The sequence below is a fragment of the Hyperolius riggenbachi genome, chromosome 2 (genome assembly GCF_040937935.1).
Source record: "Hyperolius riggenbachi isolate aHypRig1 chromosome 2, aHypRig1.pri, whole genome shotgun sequence".
Lineage (NCBI taxonomy): Eukaryota > Metazoa > Chordata > Amphibia > Anura > Hyperoliidae > Hyperolius > Hyperolius riggenbachi.
Genome location: NC_090647.1, coordinates 239,057,585 through 239,074,633, shown reverse-complemented (window position 1 = coordinate 239,074,633; position 17,049 = coordinate 239,057,585). Strand labels below are relative to the sequence as shown.

The 17,049-nt window shown below is 46.4% G+C and overlaps 1 protein-coding gene and 1 pseudogene across 6 annotated transcripts in view; both read right to left on the bottom strand.

Moving 5' to 3' along the window:
- Window positions 1–17,049, bottom strand: part of FRMPD4 (FERM and PDZ domain containing 4) — a 562,898-nt gene that overhangs the window by 130,059 nt on the left and 415,790 nt on the right. For all 6 annotated transcript variants that reach the window (XM_068268359.1, XM_068268361.1, XM_068268360.1 and 3 more), the window contains one exon: window positions 11,846–12,006. In XM_068268359.1, the coding sequence (XP_068124460.1) occupies window positions 11,846–12,006 (161 nt within the window). The remainder of the gene's footprint in view (window positions 1–11,845; window positions 12,007–17,049) is intronic.
- On the bottom strand, window positions 15,958–16,159 carry LOC137554804 (U2 spliceosomal RNA; annotated as a pseudogene).

The window sequence follows — 17,049 nt, the reverse complement described above, 5'->3', positions numbered from 1 at the left end:
AGGTACACTTTAAGCCAGATCAGGGTCATCCACAAGCTAACCTAGGCAGGTGCCTGGGGCCTAATGAATTTCAGGGGACTAAAAGCCACTTTCTTTGACAACTCTCCCACCTCAGATTACCAAAAGGACCATAAAGATGAGTCATAGCTACTACCTTGCCTTGGGCCCCATTTAATATGAATCCATCTTTGCGTTATGCCTTCTACACACAGTAGACAGAGCTTGACTCTTAAACAGTAGAGGCAAACAAGCACATTGTTCTTTCCCTTCCCCTCCCATGTGATAGCTTCTTTATTGTGTACAGCCCCATCATGCCTCCTTCCAGCACTATAGAAACAGTATATGTTGCCCTATGCTGAGAATACACGGCTCGATTCTGAGTTATTTAGATGGCTCGATAGATAATTTCCGACACGTCTGATCTCCTGCCCGATCGTTTCGCCGCTTAATTCTGCATCTAGGATAATGGAAAAAGATAAGAAAAACGAGCGGAAGATAAGAGAATCGCCTGCAAAATTGAGCGGGGGATCGATCGAGCAGAAGAATCGAGCGGCAAAATCGAGCTGTGTTTGCCCAGCATAACTGTAGCTAAGCAACATGTCTGTATAAACTTGTGACTGGAGCTGTAGCTTTAGCGATTGGGTCCTGATTGCTATTGGCAATAGTTATTGTGCGTATGTATTGACCTGTGAAATCTTTTTGGAGACATCAGGTCTGCTTTAAAGAAAATGTCTAATGTAAACGTGTTTCTATATATAGTTTGCAAACAAACTATATTCACTTGGAATAGACAAGTTTGCTCATTACACATCCAGACAGTGTCCCTGCTTAGCATTGATTGTGCTTTATTGTTTGTTCAATGCAAAGCTATCAGTCTGCTCCTCTGATTGAAATAAAGAGCTTTCCATGTGGATAATTTATTTATCCCAGCTTCTGTCCAATAGCAATGCCTATCATTTCCCATGATAAACAGGTAGCGACTGAATGAAGAAGCACAAATCCTTATATGAAGTGCCCTAGTAAAATATGGCACAACACACACATACAACTGTGGAGGCTGTGTCAGAAAGTATTTTCAGGTACATTTCACCATAGTTACTCAGAACAAGAACCAATTGTAACTATATTGTATTTCCATTTAAAACAGAAGAGCATCATCAGGGGCGTTTCTAGGGTCCTTGGAGATCAGTGGCACCTGTGGGCACCAGGCGGGGAGCGCGCCGCGGCAAAAAATGGGCGTGGCAATGTGGTGAGTGGGCGTGGCCATGGGTGGGGCCAAATGTACATGAACTTAGCAGCGGTGTAAGCTACGGATAACGGGCCTGCCCATCGAAATATTGGACGGAGCCCCCTGTCCTTTATTTCGATCATTTACAATCAGTATAGGCATAAATCAAAGATGTATACGCACATAAAATTTTGATTGGTCAATCACTGACCCCCAATTTCCCACCCCCGTGCAGTAAGTGGGCCAACAGACAATGAATTTTATGAACAGAGCTAAAATTGGCTAATCAAAATTGCATGTGTGTACCAGGCTTTACAGCTAATACTGTACATACTGAAAGTAGCAGGGATCAGCATACAATACAGCTGGTTTACAATCAATAAAGGCACAGAGTAACACCTTACACTGTACACACTGGAGGTAAATCAGCACACAGTGCAAGCACTAGAGAACAGCGTATACTGTACATACTGTAGGCAGCAGAATTCAGCACACTGCAGCTAGCGTGCCAAAAATATGACGATCACGTTGTGCGGCGTGCTTATCGCGCCGCACCAAAAAATGGGTGGGCCATGGACCAGAATATAGGTGTGGTAACGGGTGGAGACAAATTTACATGAACCTAGCAATGGTGGGACATCAGATTAGGACAGTGGTGGCGAACCTTTTGGAGGCCGAGTGCCCAAACTGCAACCCAAAAGTCACTTACCGGTATCTATCGCAAAGTGGCAACAGCAATTTAAACTAAATACTGTACAAACGTTTTAACTCATACATGAACATTATGGAAAATCCAAGTTGAAAATAAACTGTGAAGATAAACAATTTCATCCATCCTACTCCTGAAAAATGTATTCAATTTTTTAGAACCTCCCAGTTTTATTTTCTGTTTTAAAACGCTAAAAAAGTAGGTTTAATGCTATTGTCTCATATGATAAGGATTCAGCTTTTCCCAAAGTCTCGCAGTTAGCAATCATGTGATCCCCAACAAGACATATTCAGCAATCATGAGGCCCCCAACAAATCAGGAGGCCCCCAACAAGACAAATTCAGCAATCATGAGGCCTCCAACAAATCATGAGGCCCCCAACAAGACAAATTCAGCAATCATGAGGCCCCCAACAAGACAAATTCAGCAATCATGAGGCCCCCAACAAATCATGAGGCCCCCAACAAGACAAATTCAGCAATCATGAGGCCCCCAACAAATCATAAGGCTCCCAACAAGACACATTCAGCAGTCATGAGGCACATAAATAGACAGCATTTCACATAAATAGGCAGAATGCCCCCTTAATATGGTAGCCCCCCCAAGTTAGGTAGTGAGTGACAGGGACCCCCAGGTTAGCTAGTGAGTGACAGGCGCCTCCAGTTAGGTAGTGAGTGACAGGGACCCCGATAGTGAGTGACAGGGAGCACCTTTAGGTAGTGAGTGAGTGCCAGGGAGCCCCTTTAGGCAGTGAGTGAGTGACAGGAAGCCCCTTTAGGCAGTGAGTGAGTGCCAGGGAGCCCCTTTAGGCAGTGAGTGAGTGACAGGAAGCCCCTTTAGGCAGTGAGTGAGTGACAGGGAGCCCCTTTAGGGAGTGAGTGAGTGACAGGGAGCCCCTTTAGGGAGGGAGTGAGTGACAGGGAGCCCCTTTAGGGAGTGAGTGAGTGACAGGGAGCCCCTTTAGGGAGTGAGTGAGTGACAGGGAGCCCCTTTAGGGAGTGAGTGAGTGACAGGGAGCCCCTTTAGGGAGTGAGTGCGTGCCAGGGAGCCCCTTTAGGGAGTGAGTGCGTGCCAGGGAGCCCCTTTAGGGAGTGAGTGAGTGACAGGGAGCCCCTTTAGGGAGTGGGTGAGTGACAGGGAGCCCCTTTAGGGAGTGAGTGCGTGCCAGGGAGCCCCTTTAGGGAGTGGGTGCATGCCAGGGAGCCCCTTTAGGGAGTGGGTGCGTGCCAGGGAGCCCCTTTAGGGAGTGAGTGAGTGACAGGGAGCCCCTTTAGGGAGTGAGTGAGTGACAGGGAGCCCCTTTAGGGAGTGAGTGAGTGACAGGGAGCCCCTTTAGGGAGTGGGTGCGTGCCAGGGAGCCCCTTTAGGGAGTGAGTGCGTGCCAGGGAGCCCCTTTAGGGAGTGAGTGAGTGACAGGGAGCCCCTTTAGGGAGTGAGTGAGTGACAGGGAGCCCCTTTAGGGAGTGAGTGACAGGGAGCCCCTTTAGGGAGTGAGTGAGTGACAGGGAGCCCCTTTAGGGAGTGAGTGAGTGACAGGGAGCCCCTTTAGGGAGTGGGTGAGTGACAGGGAGCCCCTTTAGGGAGTGAGTGCGTGCCAGGGAGCCCCTTTAGGGAGTGGGTGCGTGCCAGGGAGCCCCTTTAGGGAGTGGGTGCGTGCCAGGGAGCCCCTTTAGGGAGTGAGTGAGTGACAGGGAGCCCCTTTAGGGAGTGAGTGCGTGCCAGGGAGCCCCTTTAGTGAGTGAGTGAGTGAGTGACAGGGAGGCCCCCCCTCTAGCCGCCGCCGCTCCCCCCCTACCTCTCAGCAGACCTCAGGATCAGCGGCGACCCGACCAGATGTACAAGCGGGCGCTGGACGCACCCGCTCGATATGCGGAAGTGATGTCACTTCCGCATATCAGTGCGGGCGCTGGGTCCTAGCGCCCGCACGATTGGTCGCCGGCTCGCCGCCTGATCCTGAGGTCTGAGACGAGTGTCAGTGACGCGGCGGCTGGAGGAAGCCGCTGTCTTGACAGAGGGGGCAGCCGGGCGGAGATCCGTGGCACCCCAGGAAAGATTGGGGGCACGTGCCCCCCTAAAACAGGGCTAGCGACGCCCCTGAGCATCATCATTGTTTCTAGTGACTTCTATAATTTTACACATTTTTCATAGTACCACAGCCATTGTAACATTTTATACGTAGATGTGTAGATGAATCTACTAGCATCTATTGTAATCATCTACTTGGGCACTATGGATGTGATGGATGGATGTGATTGGGTGAACACCTTTAAAAGCTCTGTGTGCAAGCTATAGCCTATCTGGACACTAGTGGGGTTAGTGGAATCCAGTAAGTATTAAGACATTATAGCCTTAGTAAGGACCCATTCCAAGCCATTTCCAGGTAAGCTTTAGTCATTCCAAGTGTTCTCAGCAATGTCATCCAATACAGCAATCGTAGCATGGATTGCAATAACTGCTTTTTTTCTCAAGCTATTCTCATGAAATATTCACAGAAAGATCAGAAATACAACCCATAGTACCCCCCCTCCAGCCACAGCCTCAAGAAATGTGTCCTGGTACTTTTTTAAAGCGGACCCAAACCAAACATTTTTTTTATTCAAAATATTTAGTTGCACCACTCTGACACATACAAACATAAATAAACACTCCTTCAAGCCTATGAGCATTTCAGTGCATGTTTTTCACCCTCCTCTTTGCACAACTAGGGTTATACAGGTGGCAGCCATTAGCAATTCCTCCATTGCTGGACACCATCTACTCCACCAGTTTGCCGGATTATTTGCCGGCAATATGAAAGGAAGGGGGGGGGTTCTTCAATAAATGTAAAATATTTTATATTTGTCATCATGCAGCTGAACAAAGGCTGCTATTTATTATTATAATTTAGAAAAGAGATTTTATTTCTGAAATCTTGTATTTTTAGTTTGGGTCCACTTCAAGGCCAGAATAAAGTGCTATTCTACGCTGACCTTTTCATGGAGATGTATTAAAGGGATTTTGTGTACACAAAAGATATGTTCAATTGATATGCATTGGTATGGCTAAGATATATTGGTACAATGTTCAGGGTGGGAATGGCCCAGTCTGAAACCTTGTGTAGTCTTTGTAATTCTGAGAGAAAGATATCCTATTACCAGGTCAATGGGAATGACCTCTGCCCTTACTTGTACAATTTAAATACATACAGAAATGTGGACCTAAATGCTGAAGAGAGACATTCCCAAATCTCAGTTTATGAGGGTGAAAAGAAATTGTAGACGTGGCCAAACTGCTCTCATGGACTTTGGCTTTATTGAGGCCCTACTAAACTCAATAATGAACAAAGCAAATTTATGAAAGCAAACACTTACATTTGTGTAAATTATAAGAATCATCCTTGGAGATTAATCTTTTGCTTAGCTGCACTTGTCAGACAGGCTTAACATCTCTAGAGCTTGTTGTTTCCAGTTACCAGAGATTTGTTATTCAACCTGTCTCTTGTGCCTTACAAAGTCTCACCTTATCATGTTAACACACATTTGTACTGTAAGATGGGATTCTGGGAAATGTAGCCGCCTAACCATGTATTTAGTTAGTAGGCTCGGTCATGCTCTGAGAGAGGAGCAGAAAAGCAAAATTACTACTGTACAACACTCTTAAGCAGAAAGCATGGCCTGAAGAATAGTGTTGGGCGAACATCTAGATGTTCGGGTTCGGGCCGAACAGGCCGAACATGGCCGCGATGTTCGGGTGTTCGACCCGAACTCCGAACATAATGGAAGTCAATGGGGACCCGAACTTTTGTGGTTTGTAAAGCCTCCTTACATGCTACATACCCCAAATTTACAGGGTATGTGCACCTTGGGAGTGGGTACAAGAGGAAAAAAATTTTTAGCAAAAAGAGCTTATAGTTTTTGAGAAAATCGATTTTAAAGTTTCAAAGGGAAAACTGTCTTTTAAATGCGGGAAATGTCTGTTTTCTTTGCACAGGTAACATGCTTTTTGTCGGCATGCAGTCATAAATGTAATACATATAAGAGGTTCCAGGAAAAGGGACCGGTAATGCTAACCCAGCAGCAGCACACGTGATGGAACAGGAGGAGGGTGGCGCAGGAGGAGAAGGCCACGCTTTGAGACACAACAACCCAGGCCTTGCATGAGGACAAGAAGCGTGCGGATAGCATGCTTTGTACCACCATGCAGTCATAAATGTAATAAAGATAAGTGGTTCAATAAACAGGGACCACGCGGCAACGCTAACCCAGCAGCAGCACACGTGATGGAACAGGAGGAGGCGCAGGAGGAGAAGGCCACGCTTTGTGAGACACAACAACCCAGGCCTTGCATGAGGACAAAAAGCGTGCGGATAGCATGCTTTGTACCGCCATGTAGTCATAAATGTAATAAAGATAAGAGGTTCAATAAACAGGGACCACGCGGCAACGCTAACCCAGCAGCAGCAGCAGCAGCAGCACACGTGATGGAACAGGAGGAGGCGCAGGAGGAGAAGGCCACGCTTTGTGAGACACAACAACCCAGGCCTTGCATGAGGACAAAAAGCGTGCGGATAGCATGCTTTGTACCGCCATGTAGTCATAAATGTAATAAAGATAAGAGGTTCCATAAACAGGGACCGGCAACGGTAACCCAGCAGCAGCAGCAGCAGCAGCAGCAGCACACGTGATGGAACAGGAGGAGGCGCAGGAGGAGAAGGCCACGCTTTGTGAGACACAACAACCCAGGCCTTGCATGAGGACAAAAAGCGTGCGGATAGCATGCTTTGTACCGCCATGTAGTCATAAATGTAATAAAGATAAGAGGTTCCATAAACAGGGACCGGCAACGGTAACCCAGCAGCAGCAGCAGCAGCAGCAGCACACGTGATGGAACAGGAGGAGGCGCAGGAGGAGAAGGCCACGCTTTGTGAGACACAACAACCCAGGCCTTGCATGAGGACAAAAAGCGTGCGGATATAGCAGCAATGCTTTTTGCCGCCATGCAGTCATAAATGTAATACAGATGAGAGGTTCAATAAACAGGGACCGGAAACGCTAAACCATCCCAGATGTTCATCGGTCATGTTACTTGGTTGGGGTCCAGGAGTGTTGCGTAGTCGTTTCCAATCCAGGATTGATTCATTTTAATTTGAGTCAGACGGTCTGCATTTTCTGTGGAGAGGCGGATACGCCGATCTGTGATGATGCCTCCGGCAGCACTGAAACAGCGTTCCGACATAACGCTGGCTGCCGGGCAAGCCAGCACCTCTATTGCGTACATTGCCAGTTCGTGCCAGGTGTCTAGCTTCATGCCCGGTTTCAGGTCCAGCGGTGCCAGCCACAAATCCGTCTGTTCCTTTATTCCCCTCCAAATTTCCTCCCCTGTGTGCTGCTTATCCCCAAGGCAGATCAGCTTCAGCAACGCTTGCTGACGCATGCCAACAGCTGTGCTGCACTGCTTCCACGATCCTACTGCTGCTGGTGCTGGGTTAGCATTTCCGGATGAGGTACAGCTTTGAGATGCGTTGGAGGAGAAGGAGTCAGAGAGGTAGGTGCTGCTGTTGTTATCCAGCTGTTTGCGGCGTGGGCAACACCCGCGCCGTAGCAGGTGAGGAATCGCTGCCAGGCTCCACAAGGTTCACCCAGTGCGCGGTAAGGGAGATGTATCGACCCTGGCCGAACGCACTCGTCCAGGTGTCAGTGGTGAGGTGAACCTTGCAGGCAACGGCATTCTTCAAGCTTCGGGTTATTTAGCTGACCACGTGCTCATGCAACTCAGGCACTGCAGAGCGCGCAAAGTGGTAGCGGCTGGGAACAACGTAACGTGGGATGGCCACTGACATCATGCCCTTGAAGCTGTTTGTCTCCACCACTCGATATGGCAGCATTTCGCAGGCCAGAAGCTTGGCTATGCTGGCTGGCTGTTACTGCCACGGCCCGGGGGTCATTTGCTGGCAATTTCCTCTTGTGCTCAAACATCTCAGAGACAGACAACTCAACCGTAGCGCTGCACACCGAAGGGCTGTTGGTTGTTGTGTTTGATGAACACTGGGAGACCTCAAGAGCACTAGTCCGGAAAGTGACAGTGTCAGCATCGTCTGATGTTTGTGAATGTTGTGAACCACGCAATGGCTGGGCTACTGCTGCTGCTGAGGCGGGTCTGGTGGTGAGTCTGGTGAACCCAAGGGAGGCAGTGTTGCTGGTGGTACCCTGTCCTGCCGCGTTTGCCCACAGAGTGGGATGTTTGGATAGAATGTGGCGGCTCATGCTGGTGGTGGAGAGGTTGTTAATACTTTTCCCCCTGCTCAGGCGGGTCTTGCACACCTTGCAAATCGCCATGGTAACATCCTCAGTGCAGTCTTCAAAGAAAGCCCAGACTTTAACTGGCTGAGGACTCGGACCTCGTGCGTGATGTGCTGGTGCTGCTTAACCCACTGCTGGACGCTTGAGAGGTCATCCAAGTAATTATCTGGTCCTGTTCTTTTGGATCTGTGAGGGTTGTTGTCCTGGACAACATGGGCAGTATTGAGTGGGTTTTCTTGGGTGCTCCCCTGTGGCCTGTACGTGAACCGTCAGGGGAAACACCTCTTCCCTTGCCCCTCCCTCTTTCACCGGATTTCTTCCTCATTTCACTTATCCTTAAAGTACACGCTGACTGGCAGCAGTACAGTGGCAGTACAGAAATGCTATACAGTGGTGGGTGAGCGGTGTACCACTATTGTCAGCAGTGACACAGAGCACAATGCTATACAGTGGCGGGTGAGCGGTGTACTACTGTTCCCAGCAGACACAGAGTGGAAGTAAACACAATGCTATATAGTGTGGCTGAGCCGTGTACACAGAGTGGCATTAAACACAATGCTATATAGTCTGCTATATAGTCACCCCGAACAGGGTGATGTTCTGCAGAACCCGAACAGTGGCAAACACTGTTCGCCCAACACTACTGGGAGGGAACGCAGATTTTAGTACCTAAACACACGATACAACATGTTTTCCGGGGTCGGACTCTGAGGCACATACAGATGGTCCCGATCATCATCCTCATCATACAACTCTTCTCCTGAGTCTGACCCACCCACCACCTCTGCCACCCCAACATCCCCAGACACAGACCCCTCATCGTCCTCAACATTAACTTGGGATGCTGGCCTGAGCCAGACCTCCTCCTCCACATCAGGCCCCATCATCTCCTCAATGGCAGCCCTCATTAATCGCTCTGGCGACGGACTGATGGACACAACGTTCTCCTCCGGGGAGGGCTGCTGCTGACCACTGGCTGCTGGGGTGGATGTTATAGCTTGCGTGGGGCGTTGGCTGTTGCTGTTGTTGGGAGTGCTGCTCACAGCGGAGGTCTCTGGGGAACTCATGTTGAGCTCATATAGTGGTTGACGGTGAGTGGAGTATTACTGATCCCAGCAATATACACACTGACTGGCAGAGTACGCAATGCTATATAGTGTGGCTGAGCGGTGTACACAGAGTGGCAGTAAACACAATGCTATATAGTCTGGCTGAGCGAGCGGTGTACTACTGTTCCCAGCAGAATCAGAGTGGCAGTAAACAATGGTATATAGTCTGGCTGAGCGGTGTACACAGAGTGTCAGTAAACAATGGTATATAGTCTGGCTGAGCGAGCGGTGTACTACTGTTCCCAGCAGAATCAGAGTGGCAGTAAACAATGGTATATAGTCTGGCTGAGCGGTGTACACAGAGTGTCAGTAAACAATGGTATATAGTCTGGCTGAGCGGTGTACACACAATGCTATATAGTCTGCTATATAGTGTCAGTAAACAATGGTATATAGTCTGGCTGAGCGAGCGGTGTACTACTGTTCCCAGCAGAATCAGAGTGGCAGTAAACAATGGTATATAGTCTGGCTGAGCGGTGTACACAGAGTGTCAGTAAACAATGGTATATAGTCTGGCTGAGCGAGCGGTGTACTACTGTTCCCAGCAGAATCAGAGTGGCAGTAAACAATGGTATATAGTCTGGCTGAGCGGTGTACACAGAGTGTCAGTAAACAATGGTATATAGTCTGGCTGAGCGGTGTACACACAATGCTATATAGTCTGCTATATAGTGTCAGTAAACAATGGTATATAGTCTGGCTGAGCGAGCGGTGTACTACTGTTCCCAGCAGAATCAGAGTGGCAGTAAACAATGGTATATAGTCTGGCTGAGCGGTGTACACAGAGTTTCAGTAAACAATGGTATATAGTCTGGCTGAGCGGTGTACACAGAGTGTCAGTAAACAATGGTATATAGTCTGGCTGAGCGGTGTACACAGAGTGGCAGTAAACACAATGCTATATAGTCTGGCTGAGCGAGCGGTGTACTACTGTTCCCAGCAGAATCAGAGTGGCAGTAAACAATGGTATATAGTCTGGCTGAGCGGTGTACACAGAGTGTCAGTAAACAATGGTATATAGTCTGGCTGAGCGGTGTACACAGAGTGTCAGTAAACAATGGTATATAGTCTGGCTGAGCGGTGTACACAGAGTGGCAGTAAACACAATGCTATATACTCTGGCTGAGCGAGCGGTGTACTACTGTTCCCAGCAGACACAGAACAGTGAACAGAATGCTATATAGTGTGGCTGAGCGAGCGGTGTACCACTATTCCCAGCAGACACAGAACAGTGAACAGAATGCTATATAGTGTGGCTGAGCGGGCGGTGTACCACTATTCCCAGCAGACACAGAACAGTGAACAGAATGCTATATAGTGTGGATGAGCGAGCGGTGTACCACTATTCCCAGCAGACACAGAACAGTAAACAGAATGCTATATAGTGTGGCTGAGCGAGCGGTGTACCACTATTCCCAGCAGACACAGAACAGTGAACAGAATGCTATATAGTGTGGCTGAGCGAGCGGTGTACCACTATTCCCAGCAGACACAGAACAGTGCACAGAATGCTATATAGTGTGGCTGAGCGAGCGGTGTACCACTATTCCCAGCAGACACAGAACAGTAAACAGAATGCTATATAGTGTGGCTGAGCGAGCGGTGTACCACTATTCCCAGCAGACACAGAACAGTAAACAGAATGCTATATAGTGTGGCTGAGCGAGCGGTGTACCACTATTCCAAGCAGACACAGAACAGTGAACAGAATGCTATATAGTGTGGCTGAGCGAGCGGTGTACCACTATTCCCAGCAGACACAGAGTGGCAGTAAACAGAATGCTATATAGTGTGGCTGAGCGAGGTACACAGAGTGGCAGTAAACAGAATGCTATATAGTGTGGCTGAGCAAGCGGTGTACTACTATTCCCAGCAGACACAGAGTGGCAGTAAACAGAATGCTATATAGTGTGGCTGAGCGAGGTACACAGAGTGGCAGTAAACAGAATGCTATATAGTGTGGCTGAGCAAGCGGTGTACTACTGTTCCCAGCAGTGACACAATGACAGGGGGGACCCTGGCTAGCGTGGCTGGAGCGCGAACTACCCTGCCTGCCTACCCAAAGCTAAACCCACAGACAAATGGCGGAGATATGACGTGGTTCGGGTATTTATTTACCCGAACCACGTGACCGTTCGGCCAATCAGAGCGCGTTCGGGTCCGAACCACGTGACCCGTTCGGCCAATCACAGCGCTAGCCGAACGTTCGGGGAACGTTCGGCCATGCGCTCTTAGTTCGGCCATATGGCCGAACGGTTTGGCCGAGCACCGTCAGGTGTTCGGCCGAACTCGAACATCACCCGAACAGGGTGATGTTCTGCAGAACCCGAACAGTGGCGAACACTGTTCGCCCAACACTACTGAAGAAGAATAAAGTAAGTATGGTAATGCACATATATGCATATAAGGACAGCACAAGCTATATAAAGAAATAAACATATCAAAACATGAATAAATATGCAAAATATATATATTATACTGTATCATTTATGCATGTATATCCTTAAGAAGCATAACTGACCTGGTGTTACTGAACGGACAACCACAGGCTTCTCACTGCCAGCAACAAATCCAAAGCCCAGAACCGGATCTCTCCTCATCTCCACATTCCTCGGCAAAGGAGGGTTGATTTGGCAACTTTCAATTCGAGGGTCTTCAAATGTGCCTGCCTGCGTCAAGTGACTGCAGAAGAAGAAATAATAAATAAGCTATGGTTCAGCTGTTTGCTTTCTAGCTTAATAGTTCAGTGAACAAGTGAATGGAAAAAGAAACATCAAGTTTTCTGGGTTATGTGTGATGATGAGTGGTCAAAGTTTCTCCCAAGAAATGACACCCTTATTATTTCCATTACTGACTGGCTTGTTAACTTGTATGAGTGCTTTGCAATTATACATTTAACAAAAGGGATATGACAAAAAGTGTTAATTACTAGAATACATGGAGCCCAGAAGCAATGAAGCTTGCCGAAAGAACCTACATGTTGATTTCATTTAAAATAATGCGATGGCATGTAAATTCGGAAGTTACATAACAGCCAATTAAACTTAAGAATGTTGACAGACTCTACATAAATAAAAAAATACACAATAGGACTGGTAAGAAGAAGGAACATTAGCAGTTTGTGGCCAGTGATGAACTTACATTTATATTTTAAGAGGTTACTAAAATAGTACCCTGCTGTATATTGCTGAAGTCATCCCTATTTTCAGGAGTGTTGGGTCTGCCCTGGTGCTGGGTAAGCTCTCGATATTTACTGCCCTTTTGTCAGCCAATCGCAGCTGCTATATACTGAAGGAACTTGTCATGACCATATATCAGTGCTGTAAATAATCAGTATATGAAGTAGCTTCTGTGCCTTCAGGAAGAGCTGTGGAGGTGGTAAATAACACATTACTGAAATATTACACAGTCTTTATCAATTTACAGACTGGATCTGTTTTGAATGCTACAGAATGGTAGGTGATCTTTCTTCACTTTCTGTTGGCCAATGGATTGGCTATATCCCTTGCTTGATTCACTAAACCGTGATAATTCATAGCACAGCCACGCTAGCAATTTCATGTGCAATCGCGCACAAAATTTTGCGATCACGTGCAAAAATTTGCGATTGCGCACAAATACGCTAGCGCGGCCATGCTATGAGTTATCATGGTTTAGTGAATCAAGCCCACTGTGTGGAAGAACAAAATATCTGATATATAGATGATATTATCTAGCTGCAGCTATGGAAGACCCTAAGAGCTACCAGCAAGTGCATTTCTAGTTTTTGTCTGTTCAGCTTTTTGCAACAGCATCTTGTGCTGCCTGACACATTTATCAGATAAAATCTTGGTCAAGGTGCAGCATGTCCTTCTAATATATTATTTCGAAAATGTTGGACATTGGAGAGAAGGGATAGAGGCAATACTGCCAGTTTAACAAGTCCTTCACCAACCTTGGGAGTACAGTACTTGTTTTAAAATATAAATGATATCCACAGTTTTAAAGGAAAAGTAATACCTTTGTCTTGAGTTCAGTTTAAAGTAGACCCGTAACAAAGAAAGCGGAAAAATAAGAGACAGTCGGCACTACCATTTAGGGTGAGAGAGATGGCAGTCCGCTTCTATCAGTGTGCTCTCTAAGATGACAAAACAAGTGGATAATATCTATGAAGAACAGAATCTCAGCATTACTAATGTATGAAGCAACAGTGGTCCTTTATTTAAACAGTACAGATGTTAGATAACAAGACAAAGACAAGACAAATAACATTTATATTGCGCTTTTCTCCTTGCGGACTCAAAGCGCCAGAGCTGCAGCCACTAGGGCGCGCTCTATTGGCAGTAGCAGTGTAAGGGAGACTTGCCAAAGGTCTCCTACTGAATTAGTGCTGGCTTACTGAACAGGCAGAGCCGAGATTCGAACCCAGGTCTCCTGTGTCAGAGGCAGAACCCTTAACCATTACACTATCAGCCAACTGCTAGCATGCATGGTGGCCATACTAGTATTAATGAACGGTGGGTGGATAGTGAAGAAGATAAGCCCCTTGACCTGAACTGTTCAAATAAAGGGCCACTGTTGCTCTATACACCAGCAGTGCCAAGATTCTGTTCCTCGACATAGACAGTAAGAAAGGGATGCATAAAAAAATAAAATTACATTTAAAATACATTTTTTTAGGTATTTCTTCCTTCATTGAAGATCAATTATACATCTAATATTAGGTTCATTTTTTGTCTAATGCAAAACATCTTCTGTGAGAAAGCTCAGGACCCAGGTTTATTTGACCATGGCCAATAATTGCTACTGTCATGCAGAATGTTTTTCTTTGCTTGCTCCAATTTTTCATTTGATTTTAGATTCCATTTATGAGTTCCCTAACTTTGGCAATGTCATGGCTTTCTCTACAGAATACACAAACAGCTGATAGGTGACCCAGAACAAAGAGGAAAGTGTAAGGCTTAAAGAAACCCAAAAGCTACCATATGACTTTCTCCGTCAGTAGCAAAAAGAAATTGTAATAGAAGAAGAACCCAGCAGAATGAAAAAAAAAAAAAACGTACTGGTAAGTGTTGTCAGTTATTGTTTTTAGTTCTGGGTAAGCTTTATGTTCTGTGAGTTTAAAATGTTTTGAATAAACTTTGATGTTACAGACAGCTTTGATGAATCATTCCAACATGAAACACCGTAATTGATCTTTAAAATGAAGATACGATTTTGGTACTGTCACTTTTTAAAAGGTAATGCTAATGCTGAAATTGATCTCATTACTCACTTACTTGAAAGGACGTAACACCAGCATAATCAAATCATTTGATTTGGGGGGATTTATTCAGGTAGGTGAATTACAGAACTAATATCTGAATTTAGAACAATAGGATGTTGTTTTAGTTATAGTACTAAGTCTGAGCACACTATTGCCCTGCCTTAAAGGTTTATTTAAAGTAGAACTCAAGCCAGAACTTTTCATTTACTTTGGGTAAAATCCAGTGGTGTAGCAGTAGGCGAGGCAGAGGTTGCAATCCTACTAGTGGCCTTGGACCAGAGGGACCCACCAGGGGACCATCTTCAACTGCTGTATTAGCTCTTCATTGGTGCTATGTTGTTAATGATCAATGGTATATGCATTCTGGACAGTGGTAATCATTATCAGGCTGTTCCCCCACCCTGATTGCACCTCTTGGACAATGTTTTGGGCAGGTTTTGGTGTTCCATATCATGCAATTGTTATGTGCAGAGCTTGGTGGGGCCAATGTAAAACTCCCACTGGAGCCCATAGCTCTTTAGCTATGCCATTATACTAATCAAATCAATAATTTAAATGTCTACAAATGCCTGTGTAGGAAAGTCAGAATCCATACACAAGTGTTCAGTCGCAAGAGCAGATTGCCAGAGAGTTCTAAGCAAGAGACGCAAAACACAATTGCAGGATGTGTTCACGGTACCTTTAAGACTAACTAGGAGCTTCAAAACTACACATCACACTAACCTTACCTTCTTGGGGAAACATTTAGTCAGTGGGTATAAAGGCAGTCATCTCTATTTCATTTAAAAATACTATTTACTTTCCTCTTGCACCTTCTCTCTCTCGACTATTACCTGTTTTTTTTTTTGTTTTTTTTTTTTAAGCTTTCTTGGCCCCTGTTGCATGCAACAGAGGTCCCGGGTAAGCAAGGCTATTAGCCCCGTGCACGGAAAAAGCGTGAGTGCCCTAAAGCACCCCCACAAAACGTGCACGAGTAGCCACGGGCCCCACAATGCTGCAGGGCCCTTCCGGTTGTTCCCCGAAGGGAACCTTCCCCCTTTGCCTTCGGCTCAGGGGGTGGCATCCTCCAACACCCGAGGGGTTGAAGGATCCTGGGGTCCTCCGAGGAGGACCCCTACTGCGCCCAGTGGTTACCCAAAGGGCCTGGCCATGTGGCAACCGTGTCCACATGGTCTGGGTGGCTCCCCCGAGAGGGAGCCGGGTGGAAACCGAAGTCCCCGTGCCAGCAAGCTGGCCCCGACCTTGCGGCCGGAGTGATAAAAATTCCGCACTCTCCCTAGCCAAAAGGCCGGGTAGCTGCGTTAGTTGGTTTTGCATATGGGCAGTACAGACCAAAGCACCCTACTTCCGCCTGAGATCTGCCACATCTCAGGTTTTTTCGGGTGCACCTGGAGCGCCACTTCCAGGGGCAGTACGCCTAAGCAAAGCCCTCAGCCATTCAGCCTCGACCATGGTATAGATCCATTCCATCAGTCCCTGGGAATTACGACCAGGAAGGACACCCTGCCACAGTGCCATCCTTCCAGGTCCCCCCAAAAATTTCAAGAACAGATACTACACTTGATCTTAGCCAAAAGGCCGAGAAGCGACTATTACCTGTACTCTACTTAGTGATCCAGAACTAGTATGCATATCAGGAGTTCTACCCCCTCGGTGACATGCTTGTTACATATGTGATGCTACTTAAGGCAACCATTGGGTCTGGGTAAAAACCTGAACAGCTTAGGAATTAGATTGGCTCCATCTGCTACCAGGATGGTTGCATTTAAAGAGGAAATGTAGTGAAAATAACAATGAATAAACTTGCTTACTTTTTACAGTATTCATTTATAGATTATGTAGTCAGTGTTTACCCATTGTAAAATCTTTCCTCACTGATTTACATTCTGAAATGTATCACTGGTGGTGACATCTTTAGTTCTGCCAGGTGATCTGTATGGAATGTTCATTGCTGAGAGTTCTATGCACAAAGGGTGGTAGTGCTTTATTGGCAGTTGGAAAAAAGGAGTTATTTCCCACAACGTAACGAGGTTCTCAGACAGAAAATTGTCAGTACCATGGTCATGACATACAGTAGGAGGGGTTTCTCCACAATATCAGCCATACAGACACCCCTGCTGATCTATTTGAGAAAAGGTAAAGATTTCTTGTAGGAAATGAGGTATCAGCTATTGATTGGGATGAACTTCAATCCTCGGTTAAAGTTCCTCTTTAAAGCAACAACAATTCAGCATAGCAAGCTGAATGCATTGACAGATATAACTAGTTATGCTTTCTGTTTTCTTATTTGTGATCTATAGATTGTGCAATTCATGTTTACAGCATCTCTTTATATCTGTACCCTGAATTTGGCTTTTTTGTGACATCACCAGGCAGTCTCTTCGAGAAGGACAGTACAGATAAAAGCTTCCTGCGATTGATAAACATTTTGAAATGAATTCATATTTATTGACTTATTTGGACTACATATTGGGATCAAA